This window comes from Pelodiscus sinensis, chromosome 3, assembly GCF_049634645.1.
Source record: "Pelodiscus sinensis isolate JC-2024 chromosome 3, ASM4963464v1, whole genome shotgun sequence".
Classification (NCBI taxonomy): Eukaryota; Metazoa; Chordata; order Testudines; family Trionychidae; genus Pelodiscus; species Pelodiscus sinensis.
In genome coordinates, this window is record NC_134713.1 from 183,953,683 (window position 1) to 183,968,454 (window position 14,772).

General features: G+C 41.3%; 1 protein-coding gene across 1 annotated transcript in view; it reads left to right on the forward strand.

Annotated features, from left to right (window-relative positions):
• The window catches only part of RAB1A (RAB1A, member RAS oncogene family), a 29,564-nt gene extending 16,196 nt beyond the window's left edge, over positions 1 to 13,368 (forward strand). Inside the window, exons 2-6 of the mRNA XM_075925575.1 lie at positions 2,638 to 2,710; positions 3,988 to 4,083; positions 8,119 to 8,214; positions 11,628 to 11,759; positions 12,088 to 13,368. Coding sequence (XP_075781690.1) covers positions 2,638 to 2,710; positions 3,988 to 4,083; positions 8,119 to 8,214; positions 11,628 to 11,759; positions 12,088 to 12,285 — 595 coding nt within the window. The 3' untranslated portion in view covers positions 12,286 to 13,368. The remainder of the gene's footprint in view (positions 1 to 2,637; positions 2,711 to 3,987; positions 4,084 to 8,118; positions 8,215 to 11,627; positions 11,760 to 12,087) is intronic.
• Positions 13,369 to 14,772: the final 1,404 nt, after the last annotated feature.

Genomic DNA, 14,772 nt, shown 5'->3' on the forward strand with positions numbered 1-14,772 from the left:
TGTAGGCTCCTACAGCAGCTCGGCCCTGCCGGGGGGGAGAGCAGGAGACAGGCACCTGCAGAGGTTTGGCTGTGCTGCGGGAGGCATGTGTCAGCTTCCCTCGGGGGGGAGGTTGGGGGGAGAATCCTGGAAGGAGGTGATAGCAGGGGACTCTCTGCCCCCCCACCCCCCCGTTCCTTCTCCTCACTCGCCAGCCTCAGAAACCTGGCCCCACTGGCACCCTGTCAAAACAGGTTCCCTGCCCTTTTCAGAAAGACAATGCAGAAACTTTTTCTGTTTGGTATAGTATTTTATTTGAAAATGAAGCCTGGCCAACAAACCCCCAATAGGGGCCAAGCCCCCATCTGGCCACAGCATCATGGCACTCCCCTTTCCCCCAGACCTTAGATCTCAGCCTATCATACACTGGAACCCCCTGCCCTGAGCTCCTCACATACCCACCCCAAATTCCTGAACCCTCACATCCAGAAGTCTGTGGTTTACTTAGTACCCTAACCCTACATCTGACACTGCCTGGCCTGGAACTTCCTCCATTCTCCACTTCCTCCTGCATCCAGATATCCTCCCAGAGCTTGCACACCTCACCCCTTCCTGCATCCAAATCCCTCATTGCCCCCCTGGAGCATACACATCCTGTCTCAACCCAGTGAGGGAATGTCTAGACTGCAGGAGTTTTTCAGGGTTCCGGAGATACCCCAGAAAAACTCTTCTGCATCCAGGGATGTGTGTGTGTGTGTGTGTTCCACTTTTAGTGGAAGAGCAAACATGATCTTTCAGTCACGCCTATATTCCTCTTTCCACGAGGAATAAGGGGGCTTCCAAAAGAAGGGTTTTTTTCTGACATTTGGTCAAGTCTAGACAGGCCAAATATTGGAGAAACTTCTTCCTAAAGAAGAATTGGGGCACGGGGAGGGAAGCAGCAGTGTAAGGGTTGGGGATAGCAAGTGATGAAGAGGTGAACAGAGGGTGGGGCTTCAAGGAAGGGGTGGGGCAGTAGATCTTGGCTTGCTCTGTCATTTAAAGTGTGATCTTGGGTGTAAAAAGGTTAGAGACCACTGATGTAACTGAGCCTACTTCCAGTTACAGGTAGGGCACTTCCTCCATGCTCTTGCCTCTGTATCAGAGGCAACAGTACCAGAGGGAGGGCAGGTGGGAACCGGTGCTTAAGGGGAGCTGGCTTTTAAGCAGACTCTCAGTGGACACCAGCAACCCCTTGTGTAAACATGTAACTGCTGAAATTTCCAGTAGTTACACTAGGCAAGATGAGGTCCAGGGGGGAGGGGTTCTGGCCTGTTGGTCCAGCCTGTGAATTGCTCTATTTATATTCTGCTGCCTGTGCCATCAAATATCTAGGTGGTAACTCAGGCAGCAGGATCCTGAGTTTAAATGGCTCATGGGTCACAGTGCTGCCCCAGCAGGAGCTAACACTGAACCCTTTAAATAGTTGCAGCAACCCCAGATAGTTGCCAGGTAATGCATTAGTGGTGAGGCAGGGAAGTGTGAGCCCTATGTCTTAATTCAAAGCCTCTGGGGGGAAGCTAATCCCCATGCCTGCCCCTTCCGGAGGTGGAGCCGGCCTGCAGCCATGTACCAAAATTCATTGTCCCCCTGCAAAAACTATTGCCCACCCCCTGAGTTACACATTTACCGAAATAAACTCACTTTAACATCCCTACTGTAGAGTGTTTAAAACTAATGTTACATTGGACATCTTTTGGAGCATGAAAAATCCGTGTTCTGGTTTGCCAGTAGCAAACTGTCTGAACTAGACAGCAACAGGAATGGCATGGAATAGATTATCATTTTCTGTCACTTTTAGCTCTCAGTCAAGACTATCTAATAATTTGTCTAAGGTACTGTTCTTATGATCACGTGCATTTAAGTGATTGCTATTGCAAATTATGGATTTGCACACTACACTGTTAGCCTTCTGTCTGAGGCTTACACTTTAGACAGTTAAGAAATCCATTTATTTCTGACTGACGGTAGTTTTTTAACAGTAAGGTTGTCGTTGAGCAAACTTTACAAGGCATAAATTCTGCTTTGGTGTTGAGGAGGTAATTGTATTGATCCTAAAAAGGGGGCGGAATTGCACTCGAATGTAATAAACACTATCCGTTTCATCTCTTCATTCTTCTGCTGTGACCAGGTATTTTGGTTTACATGCTTATGCTTGCTTGAGTTGGTGCTCGGATATTAAAAATATTTACTGACTCTTGCTATTCAAATTTGCTTTTTGAATAAAAAAAGCTGTGATTCAAAATCACAGTTGATACGAGGTTAACAAATCCTTCTACAAATTTGCTGTTTTAGAAACATGAGTATACTGATAGTAACTGACTCGTGAGTGCACAAAGGAGAATGAGATATAGTAAAAACAATACCCTGTTTATGTAATGCAAGTCTAATGTAATTTTCCAGTCCAATATGTCAGTTTCTTCTATTTATTCAGTTTACAGGATGCTTTTTTAAACTTGAGGGAGCAAAGGTATTCCTATTTCCTGAACATAACAGTAGCAAGCTACTATTTTGAAGAAATAGTATTACTCCAAAGTGTACATGGTCTGAGTAACTCAAGTTCTTCAAATACCAGTTTTAAATGTTAGTGATATATAAATCATTTTTTTCTCTTTGCAGTGACTATTTATTCAAGCTACTTCTGATTGGAGACTCTGGTGTTGGGAAGTCTTGCCTTCTACTTAGATTTGCAGTAAGTTCAGTCATGCTTTCAAAGCTATTTTGTCCATGATACCAAAAGCTGTATTCAAGTAATGGTTTGAGATTTCCACTTGAGGAGACTGATGCTTGATTTACCAGAAACTGGCATGCCAAAGGAAGATGCACAAGTTATTTAGCATTGGTTTTTTTTATATAGGCTTCCTTTTCATTTGGTTGGACAAATGGTCATTCAGACCTCTTTAAAGCTGCTAATTACTTTATGCTGGTACACTTGAGTGGCACAAACAAATTCTTAAGATGAATTAAATGCAGTATCAAACTTTAAAAAGGTACCAAGTGGTGGGATTCCTTAGTATGCCTTGACTTGAAGGAAGGGGTTGTGAACACAGTTCTGAACTGATATACTATCTTCCACTATTCATCTGTCATTTGAAGAGATTCCCTTCATAATGGCTATTGGTTACATGGGTTTGTATTCTATAGGTAAAGTGGTGGTAATCAAGAAATACAAATTTGTTGCATCCCAGCTGTCTGCAATAAACCCAGCAAGGATTTCTGTGACCACTGAATGTATTCCTCTTCAGACATCTGCAAGAGGAGATGAAAATCAATCTCTCATTTAGTCTGTTTCCCAGGACTCTGTCCTCCATTAACTTAATTCTTTCCATGCTAAACCTCTGTAGTGCAGTAGGAGCTGTCTGTAAGCAAATATACTGTGAAAAGAACTCCAGGGAAGTGAAGTGGGAAGCTAGTTTGAGAGATGCTAATGCTCTTGTTAGAGTTGTGCTAAATTAACTCTAAATTCCACAAAGCTCCATCTAGATGTTTAGGAAACTTAAATAAAATTAGTCTTGTTTCTGAGGATACTTGAAGTGACTCCTAAAAAAGGGTTTTAAAAATCCCAGGGATCCTAATACACTTGTTTTTTAGGATTCCCCATTTCTTAATTAGACTAGGAACAACTTTCAAAAGTGACTTTGGTACCAAGTCCCACTGACTTTTAGTGAAATCCAGGTTCCTAAGGACTGACTTCAGTTTTTGGAGTGACTTAAGTACCTGTGGGGAACATTTTCAAAAGCTCCTAAGTATGTTGGTAGTGTTTGAAGGGGACTTGTTCATGGTCCCATTGTGCTAAGTACTATACCAACAGTCCAATGAACATAATGTTCTTTTAGAACATAGGCATTGTATGGAGCAGTGTACAGGGCTGGTTTGTTTGTTCACCATAAGTATCTGATATTTGTAGAGGAGTGTCTGAAGATTTCATTGTACTATCATTACTCAGTTCATTCTTTTCTTTGGCTCTAGGATGACACATACACAGAAAGTTACATCAGCACAATTGGTGTGGATTTTAAAATCCGAACTATAGAGTTAGATGGGAAAACCATCAAACTTCAAATAGTAAGTATGTCTTAACTCTCAGACTGTATTTAGAGGCTTTTAATAGTAATTATGTAATTCTGATTGATGGCTAATGTCATAGATCAGGCATAATGCACATTTTTCTGTGCTTAGTGAAAGACTGGACAGATTTGCTTGTCAGATGTTTCAGTACGCAAGCATGAACAGTTTTGTGAAAACCAAGTTACATAGTTATTGGCACCTTATAAGCAAGCGCGTACTATTCACTGTCCTCACGAGAAATCTTAAAGTTGGCACCTTGCGTAGCTCTTGATGGGACTGTCCGCCTGTACTTTATTTCTGAGTAACCTGAAGTGACTCCTAAACAAAAGGGGTTAATCGCAGGGATCCTAATACGTGCGTGGAGGGGCTGAGGTGGCTACCTGTTAATATCCCTACTTAGTATAAGGCTTGTAGACTATTTTATAGGATGTGCAGAGATGTGTCTAAGTTCAAAGGTTAAACAGTATCTCAACTGAGGTGCTTAGACGAATTAAAAACAAAGCATAAGGAAAACACTTCAATAGCAAAGAATGGGTGTGATACTAAATAAGTGAGACTGTTGCATTTAAGAATATTTGGGTTACTGACCTTAATCTTCAGTGTACAGTTAGACCTCATAGTACAAGATGTGACCAGGTAAGTTCAACATGAACACTTGAGGAATGTAGACACTCTTAAGAATTTTAGCAATACAGATTAATACTAAGTTCTTTGTGCTAGAAAGAATGTTTGAGTTAACATTACATCTTGAGTTTGCTGAAGCTCAGACCAAGGGGTGTAGTGTTAACATTTAGCCTTATCTTTACAGCTCAAAGCACTTCAAAACTGCAAATTGACACAGGTTATGCACATCTGAGTTAATGTTTTATTTATCCAAGTCAAGTAGACTTCTCATCTGTTGCCTGTGGCTGTCTAACAAAAATAGAACTAGCACTTTGTATACAACAGCAGCAGATAAATGAGCTTTTGCATAAAGCATTTTTTACTTGCCACAAAGGGCAAAAATAGCCTCTTTCAAAGTGTTAGGACTTTGAAAGGCAGCCTGCTTAGCAAGAGTAACTTTGGTATCCTCCTTCCTTGTAGGGACAGGCAAGGAGCAGAATGAGTCAGATGCTACTGATACTTGAGGAGGAGAGGGGAAGGCAAGCAAAGTGGTCCTTGAGCTGTAGCTCTGTATAGAGACTGTTGCAGAGGCAGGAATTGGGAGGTCAAGGACCTACCTGCATTTGCTGGCTGCCTGAGAACAAAGGAGACCTCCGTATATGAGCTGCATAAAGGGAAGCAGGGGAACAGTTTATTTGCCAGTATGTAGGTGTATGACTGGCTGGTATATACAAGGGATAGATCTTTCACCTGGCCTAAAGCTTAATTGTTGGAAGAATAGGTATTAAGGCAGGGCTTTAGGAGTAGGATGGAAAAAATTGTTTTAAAAGATAACCATGTAACCTAGTGGCTACATGCTGTGGGCTGTGCAGTATAAAGATTGCTGAAGCTTTATACTGCAGAGCCCGGCAGTGATGCTACCTCCCTGCTCTCAGGAAGCCAGCAGGTAACCTGCAGTGGGAGTAGGGCACGGATGGTCTGGGCCTGGCACAGACAAACAGGGGCTGTTCCAGCCATCTAGAGCAGACCCTGCCTGCACTGGGCCCCACAGAGCTGGAGTAGCCCCCCTGCCTGGGGTGACTGGAGGAGCTGCTCCAGACCCTAACCCCAGTTAACTGGAACAGATGGGCATTACCTGTTTAGGGTGGTGATAACTAGTTAACCTTTCACATCCCTATTTAGGAGTGTTTTATCAATTAACTTGTTTAATTGATTCTACCAAACTGCAGCTTCTCCATCCTCACTTAGACACTGCCAAAGTTACAGTAATCTGAAGTGAAACTAGGACATTGAGAGAACACCAACAGTTCTACACAAAAATGCATTTTTTCATTATAGGCATATAACATGCTTTGGTAGCCACTCCAGTAAAATGAAGCATTTTATCTTTAAATTCCCTGAATGGTCTTCATCTGCCCACCAGGAAACATGGCTTTTCTCCTGTGTTGTAATACTTACAAGCTGGTTTGGCTTTTGCTTTCTGGGAAAGACTCTGGCCTAAACTTGTTCAGTTGTGCAATTTAGGATAAGTCAAGGATGACCAGCCTAGCAAGGTATTTAATGGCTACCATAACATAGGGTATGAGGGTAGGGCTAGTAAATGGCAGTAGCTGACTTATATTATGCAGAATATTTGTCATCCAGAATAATTGAAGTGCCCAGATTCTATAGGGATGGCAGCCAGAAAATCTAACAGTTGAGTTTGGAATGAATCTAAAGCAAGCATTTGTCTATTAATAGACTATCTACAGCATATCTTCCTTGTAATGCAGTCGCCGCTCTTAGCATACCAGTGGACAGGGACTTTACAAACAATTATTGTAAGTTCATTGAGTTATACAGGTTGAACCTCTCTAGTGTGGCACCCTTGGGATCTGAACCAGAGAATTTGATGGACCAAAGGAAGTCCATATTGTCTATTGGAACTACTTCACTGCTTAGTGGACTCATAGACAATTATGGGTAAATTAGTGCTAAATAACATCACAGAACACTGAGCCAGGACTGGTGTCTGAACTTTATGGGACCATGGGGAACTTGGCCACACCCATAAGTGGACATCTGATTAACTTAAATCAGGAGAGGCCATAATGCTAGACTAGAAGTTCAACCTGTACTACTATGCAATAAGGAGAGATTATACTATGATATGGGCACTCCTAATATTGTTGACCTTAACTTTGAACTGAAGCATTGCATTAGTACCGAGGAAAAAATACTTCGTGGAAATCTCAGACTCTCCTAGTGTGAATAGGAATCATTCTAGCCACTTAAGGTAAAAAGTTTTATGTAGAATACTTAAGGCATAGTTGAAAATCACTATTATTGTAGGTGGTATTTTCATAATCTTCCCATGCTAAATCTACAAGCTCATTTGTAGATGGCTTGCAACAACTAATGCACTTAACTTGGTTTTCAGAGAAGCAAATCAATTTAAGGCCTTATCTATACTAATACTGTTGCTGAAACGGTGTCATCTTCTCCCTTCACTGAGGGGCTTACACCAGCCCCCAAGAAAGGGATATGTGTATCTGTTCTGTTTTAGATCAGTTGTTGCCTTACTGGGGTGCAGGTGCTGTCTCTTCCTTCTCCTGGCCTGATTTCCTTTCACCCGGGAGTGGTTGTGGAGCTGGGCTTGCCCCCCAGGTGAATGCATTAAGGCTATTACCAGGGGCTGTGTCTAGACTGGCAAGTTTTTCTGCAGAAGCAGCTGCTTTTGCGGAAAAACTTGCCAGCTGTCTACACTGGCTGCTTGAATTTCCGCAAGAACACTGACTATCTCATGTAAGAATTCAGTGCTTCTTGCGGAAATACTGTGCTGCTCCCGTTCGGGCACAAGTCCTTTTGCGCAAAGCTTTTGCGCAAAAGGGCCAGTGTAGACAGCTCAGATTTGTTTTGCGCAAAAAAGCCCCGATCACGAAAATGGCGATCCGGGCTTTTTTTGCGGAAAAGCGCATCTAGATTGGCACGGACACTTTTCTGCAAAAAGTGCTTTTGTGGAAAAGTGTCCGTGCCAATCTAGATGCTCTTTTCCGCAAATGTTTTTAACAACTTTTTTCCGTTAAAAGCATTTGCGGAAAATCATGCCAGTCTAGACGTAGCCAGGGAGTATATGGCGGTCTTCACCAGCGTAGGTGATATTAAAGTATTGTAGTGGAACAGTAAATCTAGATGGAAGGGTCAGCTATAGTTGAATCTCATATTTTGGCAGCTGTTTCTGAAATGATGCTGAACATAGCTTATTTTGTGGTTCACATGTAATTAAGCTGCACCTCTGCTGAAACAGCTGACAGTGACCATTAATGGATATTTCTATGCCAACTCACTGGATGCTTCAGATAGTCTTGGGTTGTAAAGATTAAATTTTATTCTCTGGTACAGTTGCGCCTTACGTTTAGTCCTAACCTTCTTAATTATCACACTTTGCAGTGGGACACAGCAGGCCAAGAGAGATTTCGAACAATCACCTCCAGTTACTACAGAGGAGCCCATGGCATCATAGTTGTGTATGATGTTACAGATCAGGTAAGGTCTAAGTTAGACCCTGGTGTAGTAGTTAGGCCAATAGGTATACAAAATTGTTTTAGATGTAAATTTATTTGGCTCCTGAATCTTCTCAGACACTCTAGGGCTATGAATGGTATTTCTAAATGCTAAAATCTGGTCACACTTGCTGAATATCTCCTAACTGACCAGTTTTCTCCAGACTTGCACCAGTATTACACAAACTTAAATACCACTTCAAACTTCTAAGCTCTGCCAGATGTAGTTTTATGGCTGATTCGTCTGGGCTTCAAGTCGGGGAAGAGATGTTGGAGATGGAAAAAATTTCAACAAAATGGACAAGTAGTGGAGCCATGGGCATGTCAGTGTGCTGGCATTTGGCAGCAGGAACAGATACCAGCATGGAAGGGTTAAAACAACTTGTATTTTAACCAAAGGAGAACTCCTGCTTTGCAATGGCAAATTATTCTGCTTTAGGACACACAAAGCTTAATAGCCAAATGGCTATAATAGGATTAACTCTTGGATGCTCTCGGGGTAAGATGTCACTGTCTTATGTTCTTCTGAAATGAAAGCTAGTTGAGAATCTTCAGTAATAAGGATTTATTTCCATCTCCTAAATAAATAGGTGTCTTAACGTTAGCAAACTTACTTTATTTTGGCAAACTACATCCTAATAGGATTTCCCGTCTGCTTTTTATCTGTTAGATGCCCTCGGCAAATCTTCATTATGAACCAAACTTCTGTGCTGTGGTGCTGATGTTGCTCTTTAGTTGCTTAAGTCTTTTGAATTCATTACTGCTCAGTGATTGCATTAGCACAATGTGTGATTCCAGTGGTGTCTTACAGGGTTTTATTGCTGGGAGCATCTGAAGATGAATGAAGGCCCCATGAGCCCAGTTAGCTGGACAATATACAATTGGCTGAATGCTCCTCAGTATGGAGTGCAAAACATTCTCTGAAGCTTGACCTAAAGGAACCAAACTTGTCAACATGTTTTGCTTTAGTAGTCCAATGTTTGTCTTTTATACTTAAAAAAAAAAAAAGTCCTTACACTTGTAAGCCAAAAGAATTGGATGGTACTTGGTGTATGTTCTGTTTCACTTTGACAGCTCAATGTTTTGCCAGCTACTAGGGGAATCTAGGTTCCTGTGCCAAGCCAGTGGAGCATCTGGGGCGAGAAGCTCTCCTTGGTCCCCAATACGTGCCCTGGAGGAAACCCTTGTGGATGGGTGCACTAGAGGCTTACATAATGCTAGTCATAATCTGAAGATCAGAAACCCCTGGCCCTTTTTTTTTTTTTTTTTTTTTTTTAAGAGCTTAGGGAAGCAATGGGGCCAGGCCAGAGAACTGACATACGCTAGTGCAGGATTGGGTAAACAGTCATGAGGAAACTTTGCACCAAAATAAAATTCTGAAAACTTTGTCAACAAATGTGGAGGCTCCAACATGCCAGTGGAGAATGCAGGCTACTGAGGCAAAGGTGGGAACTGACTGACTCTGTGTCCAGGGGCTGGCTGCACCCAACCCTGATAGGTCTGGCCTTTGCACTGTCTCAAATACCCTGACCACTGTTCTTCCCCCCTGTTCCTTCCTCCCCATAAACAAGCACACCAGGTGTGGGCTAAGGATGTTAAAATGCATTATCAGCTAATTGAGTAGTTGATAGAATTTCTATCAACTAATCAATAAGGGGGGAACTGCAGAGCCCCAGGAGGTAACCCTGCTGTGGCTCTCCCTTTTAAAATGTAGTGAGAGCTGGGAGGCTTAGAACATTTTAAAAGGCGAAGGCGCAGCAGGGGATTGGGCTGATTGGAGGGGGGGTGGGGGTTAGAGGGAGCTCCCTGTTGTGATCCTTCTCCTCCTCCTCCTCCCCCCCCCCCCCCATGGCTGGAGAGCAGTGGGAGCTTGGAAGCAGAGGGTGGGTGTGGAACCAGTGGAGGCTTCTGGGGGTGGCTCTGATTAAGCCACTTCATGCAGGAGCATTGTGCTCCTTGCCCACATGGGACTAGCAGCTGAGCTTGGTTCAGGTTAGGAAGCCATGAGTTGGGGAGAGCCAGGTATGAGGGGACCTCAAGACGCAGTGAGTAATACCTAGATGCTCCTGCCAAGTCTGAAAGCATGGGGCTTGGTCATACAGGGAGTGGATCTGACCCAGCATTTGTTGGGGCATTTCCACTCCTGTCATCTGTCCCCTTCCATGTTCTCCCACCCCCAATAGTGATTTTTACTTCTCTGGGTGCTCAAAACAACGCTCCCATGTTGCAGGGGTGGGGCATCTGGCTGCTTTTGTGGCTTGCCCCATGAGTCATTTTTCTGCAGTGGCCAGATATTTCAGAGGGAATAGACAGAATAGGGTAACTCTGGTCCAGTCCAAGCTTCTAACAGTTTGAAGCTCAGGGACAGTCAAAATGGGGGGGGGGGGAGGAGGGAGGTTACATCCCTGACCATCTTGGTTAATAGCCATCGATGAACTTGTCCTCCATGACAGTCATTCTCTTTTGAACCCAGTTTTACGTTTGTCCTTCAACATCCTATGACAGAGTTTCAAAGGTTGACGTGTGAAGTACATACTACTTGCAATTGGGTGCAACGGGTCATCAGATGACCCCTTATTGTGTTGCATGAAGGTATCAGTAGTATGGAGAAAGTGTTTAGGGCTTTATAAACCTGTCACTTTCCCCTTCGTCATCTCTTTTCTAACCTGAAGAATCCCAGTTTTTAAATCTCTCCTATAACAGCTGCTCAATTCCTTCTGTTGCCTTTGTCTACAGCTTTTTTCAGTTCTACCATCACTGCATCAGGTCACTGTCTCAGTATTCAAGGGTGGGCATATTGTGGATTTGACAGCATTATATCTTGTCTTCTCTATGCATTTTTAAATATTTTGTTAACTTTTTGACATTGAGTGGATGTTTTCAGGGAATTTACCATGACTGTGGTAACAGCTAAATTACACCCTTTTTCCAATCCCAACTACACCTTCAAAATGAATGTGCATTACTTAACATTGGATTTTGCTGACCATTTTGTCACTAGTTTGTTGGAGATCTTATTGTTGCCTCTGTCCCTTGTGAAAACTGATCACTTATTCTTGCCTCCTTTCCCATCTTTTAACCAGTTACTCATCCAGGAAAAATCAAGGACTATTAACTTGCTTAAAGGGAAGGCCAGGACTTGTCTTTTCAGGGACCTCATCAAAGGCTTACTGAAAATCTAGTGTACTGTATCAATTCCTACCACTTGTGTACTTCCATGTTAACATTTGCTTTACTCCGAGGAGATGAATTCATGTAAACCATCTGAAATTCAAGTTCTCTGGATATGCAGATGTCTCTTTCAATAGTGGACTTATGAAAGCTGTCTCAATTTCTGAATAAGTTAATGGAACTTTTCTTGGTGAGGAGTGCTTACAGTAATCTCTTATCTTCTAGGAGTCTTTCAATAATGTAAAACAGTGGCTGCAAGAAATAGATCGTTATGCCAGTGAAAATGTTAACAAGTTGTTGGTAGGGAACAAATGCGATCTGACCACAAAGAAAGTAGTAGACTATACAACAGCAAAGGTACGTCATTGGCTTATAAATGATCTAATCAAAAATCTGAACTGAACCCACTTGAATGCCTCCTACTTAAGTAAATAACTCTCAACATCTGTTCTCAAATGGTCTGGGACTAGAAAATGCAAATCCCGGTATGTCTCCTGAAGGGTTATGAAATGCCTGTGATCTAATTTAGGGATTCTGCTGGGGAGGGGTGGAATGGTGGTTTGAACCAGCAGTAGTTTTCCTGCACACATTAAACTGAAAATGGATTTTAAGTAACTCAGGTGAATGCTGAGCTTTAAAGTAGCAAACCGTAAGGCTTTAATACTTGCTATTTCTCAATTCACAGGAATTTGCAGATTCCCTTGGAATTCCATTTTTGGAAACCAGTGCAAAGAATGCCACAAATGTAGAACAGTCTTTCATGACCATGGCTGCAGAGATTAAAAAACGAATGGGTCCTGGAGCTACAGCTGGTGGTGCAGAGAAGTCCAATGTTAAAATTCAGAGCACTCCAGTCAAGCAGTCTAGTGGAGGTTGCTGCTAAAATTTGCCTCCCCTTTGTCTCACAACAATGAATTTTGCAATCTGAACCCAAGTGAAAAAATTGCCTGAATTGTACTGTATGTAGCTGCACTACAACAGATTCTTACCGTCTCCACAAAGGTCAGAGATTGTAAATGGTCAATACTGACTTTTTTTATTCCCTTGACTCAAGACAGCTGACTTCATTTTCAGAACTGTTTAAACCTTTGTGTGCTGGTTTATAAATGTGTGTAATCCTTGTTGCTTTTCCTGATACCAGACTGTTTCCCGTGGTTGGTTAGAATATATCTTTTGTTTTGATGTTTATATTGGCATGTTTTAAATGTTGGGTTTAGTCTTCTGAAGATGAAGTTCAGCCATTTTGTATCAAACAGCACAACAGTGTCTGTCACTTTCCATGCATAAAGTTTAGTAAGATTTGCTAGTTCTTTCTTGTAGAGTTATAAATGGAAAGATTACACTATCTGATTAATAGTTTCTTCATACTCTGCATATAACTTGTGGCTGCAGAATATTGTAATTTGTTGCACAATATGTAACTAACAACTGAAGAAATGTTTAATAAATATTGTACTTATTGGAAGTAATATCAAACTGTATGGTGATAAATATTGTCTTAATTTTTATGGCTAAGGGGGAAATTAGGCTTGCATTGTGCCCAAAATGTATCATGTGCAGTAATGGCACTCTAGACCCTCTAGTAAACCAAACACCCTTCCCAAAAATGTAAGTAGGAAGTATGGCCTAAAAGACTAAGTTCTTGTAGTCTTTCAGGCCTATTTACTGTATTTGGAACACAATTTAAGACTAATGTTCATGGAAGCATAATGCATTCTGAATGTACAGTATTTTTCCCTGTCTTAGTCAATGAAGTTTAATTTATTTCTGAAGGACTTCATTTAGAAATTGTCTACTTTGCTCTGTAGTAGAGGTGGAAACAATTTTTCCTAACATGTGAATGACTTAAAGCTAACAACTCAAGGTGATGTAACTCTGCCAGTATGTCATGTCTTTCTATGTTACTTCCATACTTTTAATCAAATACTGTTTTGACTTTATTTAATAAACTTAGTGCAACAACTTAGTTATTATTCAATTCTCCATAAGTAGGATGAAATTAAGTGATACTAAATCAGTTGAAAGTTTGGTAAGAAGCCACCAAAAATTATACCCCAAAATAAAATAAAGGAACTAATTACAAATCAGACTTCAAAATTAAGTAGCAGAGTAACTGAGTCAATTAAAACCAAATGCGCATGTGATCTTTGTACAGAACTAATCAAATTAGTGCCTGACACAGGAAGCTAGCCTGTAATGCTTCTTCCCATAAAGGTAAAACTGTTCAGATTTATGTAGAACTGCAATGTGGAGCTTACTTTGTAAATATCTCATGGTTTTTAAAATAACCATGTACATTCCCTTGTGGATAAAAATAAACTCAGTGTGATTGCAAAGTGTAACTTCAGTATGTTGTGAGATGTAGATTAAAACAAACTGGTGCAAATATGCTTTTGGATATGGGAAACAAATTGAGGCAATAGCTCTTTACAGCAAACTTACTGCAATTTTTTTATTTGTCCATTTAACAGGCAATTCTAACACATGGTACCAAAATAAGTGTTTAAAGAGTATTGTCATAACTAAAATGAGTTGAATTTTCAATCTGAGAAACTCAAAGTGGTATACTATGTATTATAGATACGTGCTTGTTGGATCAGTTCAGACTAATGTAAGGTCACCTGCTCTGTTATAAGCAGGAGTGGTGGTATTTGGGTATTGATTACTGCTAATGAAATCAGGAAACAGGCAGTATATTCTGAAGAACGGTGTTCACTGAAGGAAAAAACACTTCTTTGCCATAGAAGTGAATTCATTTATTTCTAAATGTCAAGCTGCCTGCTAAATGCAATCCAAACACCCTACTGTTCATATATAGTAATAAAAATCTTGCAAAACCTACTTTGGGCTACACCATTAAGTCTTATTTGGTGTTTTGCTAAATCATGCTGCAGTGAAATTGGTATTTGTGAGGTGGTACTTCTGTGCATGCTAATATTTAAAGAAATATCTGAAGCTTCCTGGGGTAGGGAAAATAGAAGTGAAGAACAATAGAACCTAGGAGTTGGCCATTGCTTGGAGGAAGCAAGCTTCCTAGAAACCAAAGTGCCAAGTGCTAGTACATCACAGGCCTACACTACTGCTTTGTTTTCTAAAATGTGTGTTAAAACTGACAAACATCATTAAACTTTACCCTTTGTGCGAAGTGCTTAGAGGGATGGAATTTTAATCCTGCTGCTACCAGAGCCAGCTTAATTTAGTTTCCTAACTAGACAAATAGCCTTATAGGGAACACATGCAAGTCTTCCTGGTGTGGGCTACATTTTTGGTGGGCATAGCTGCCTAATGACAAAACATCCACCAGTCAAACAGCTGGCCATGTCTATTTTGTAGGCATTTAGCAGGATGTATAATCTGTTAATGTAGTGGG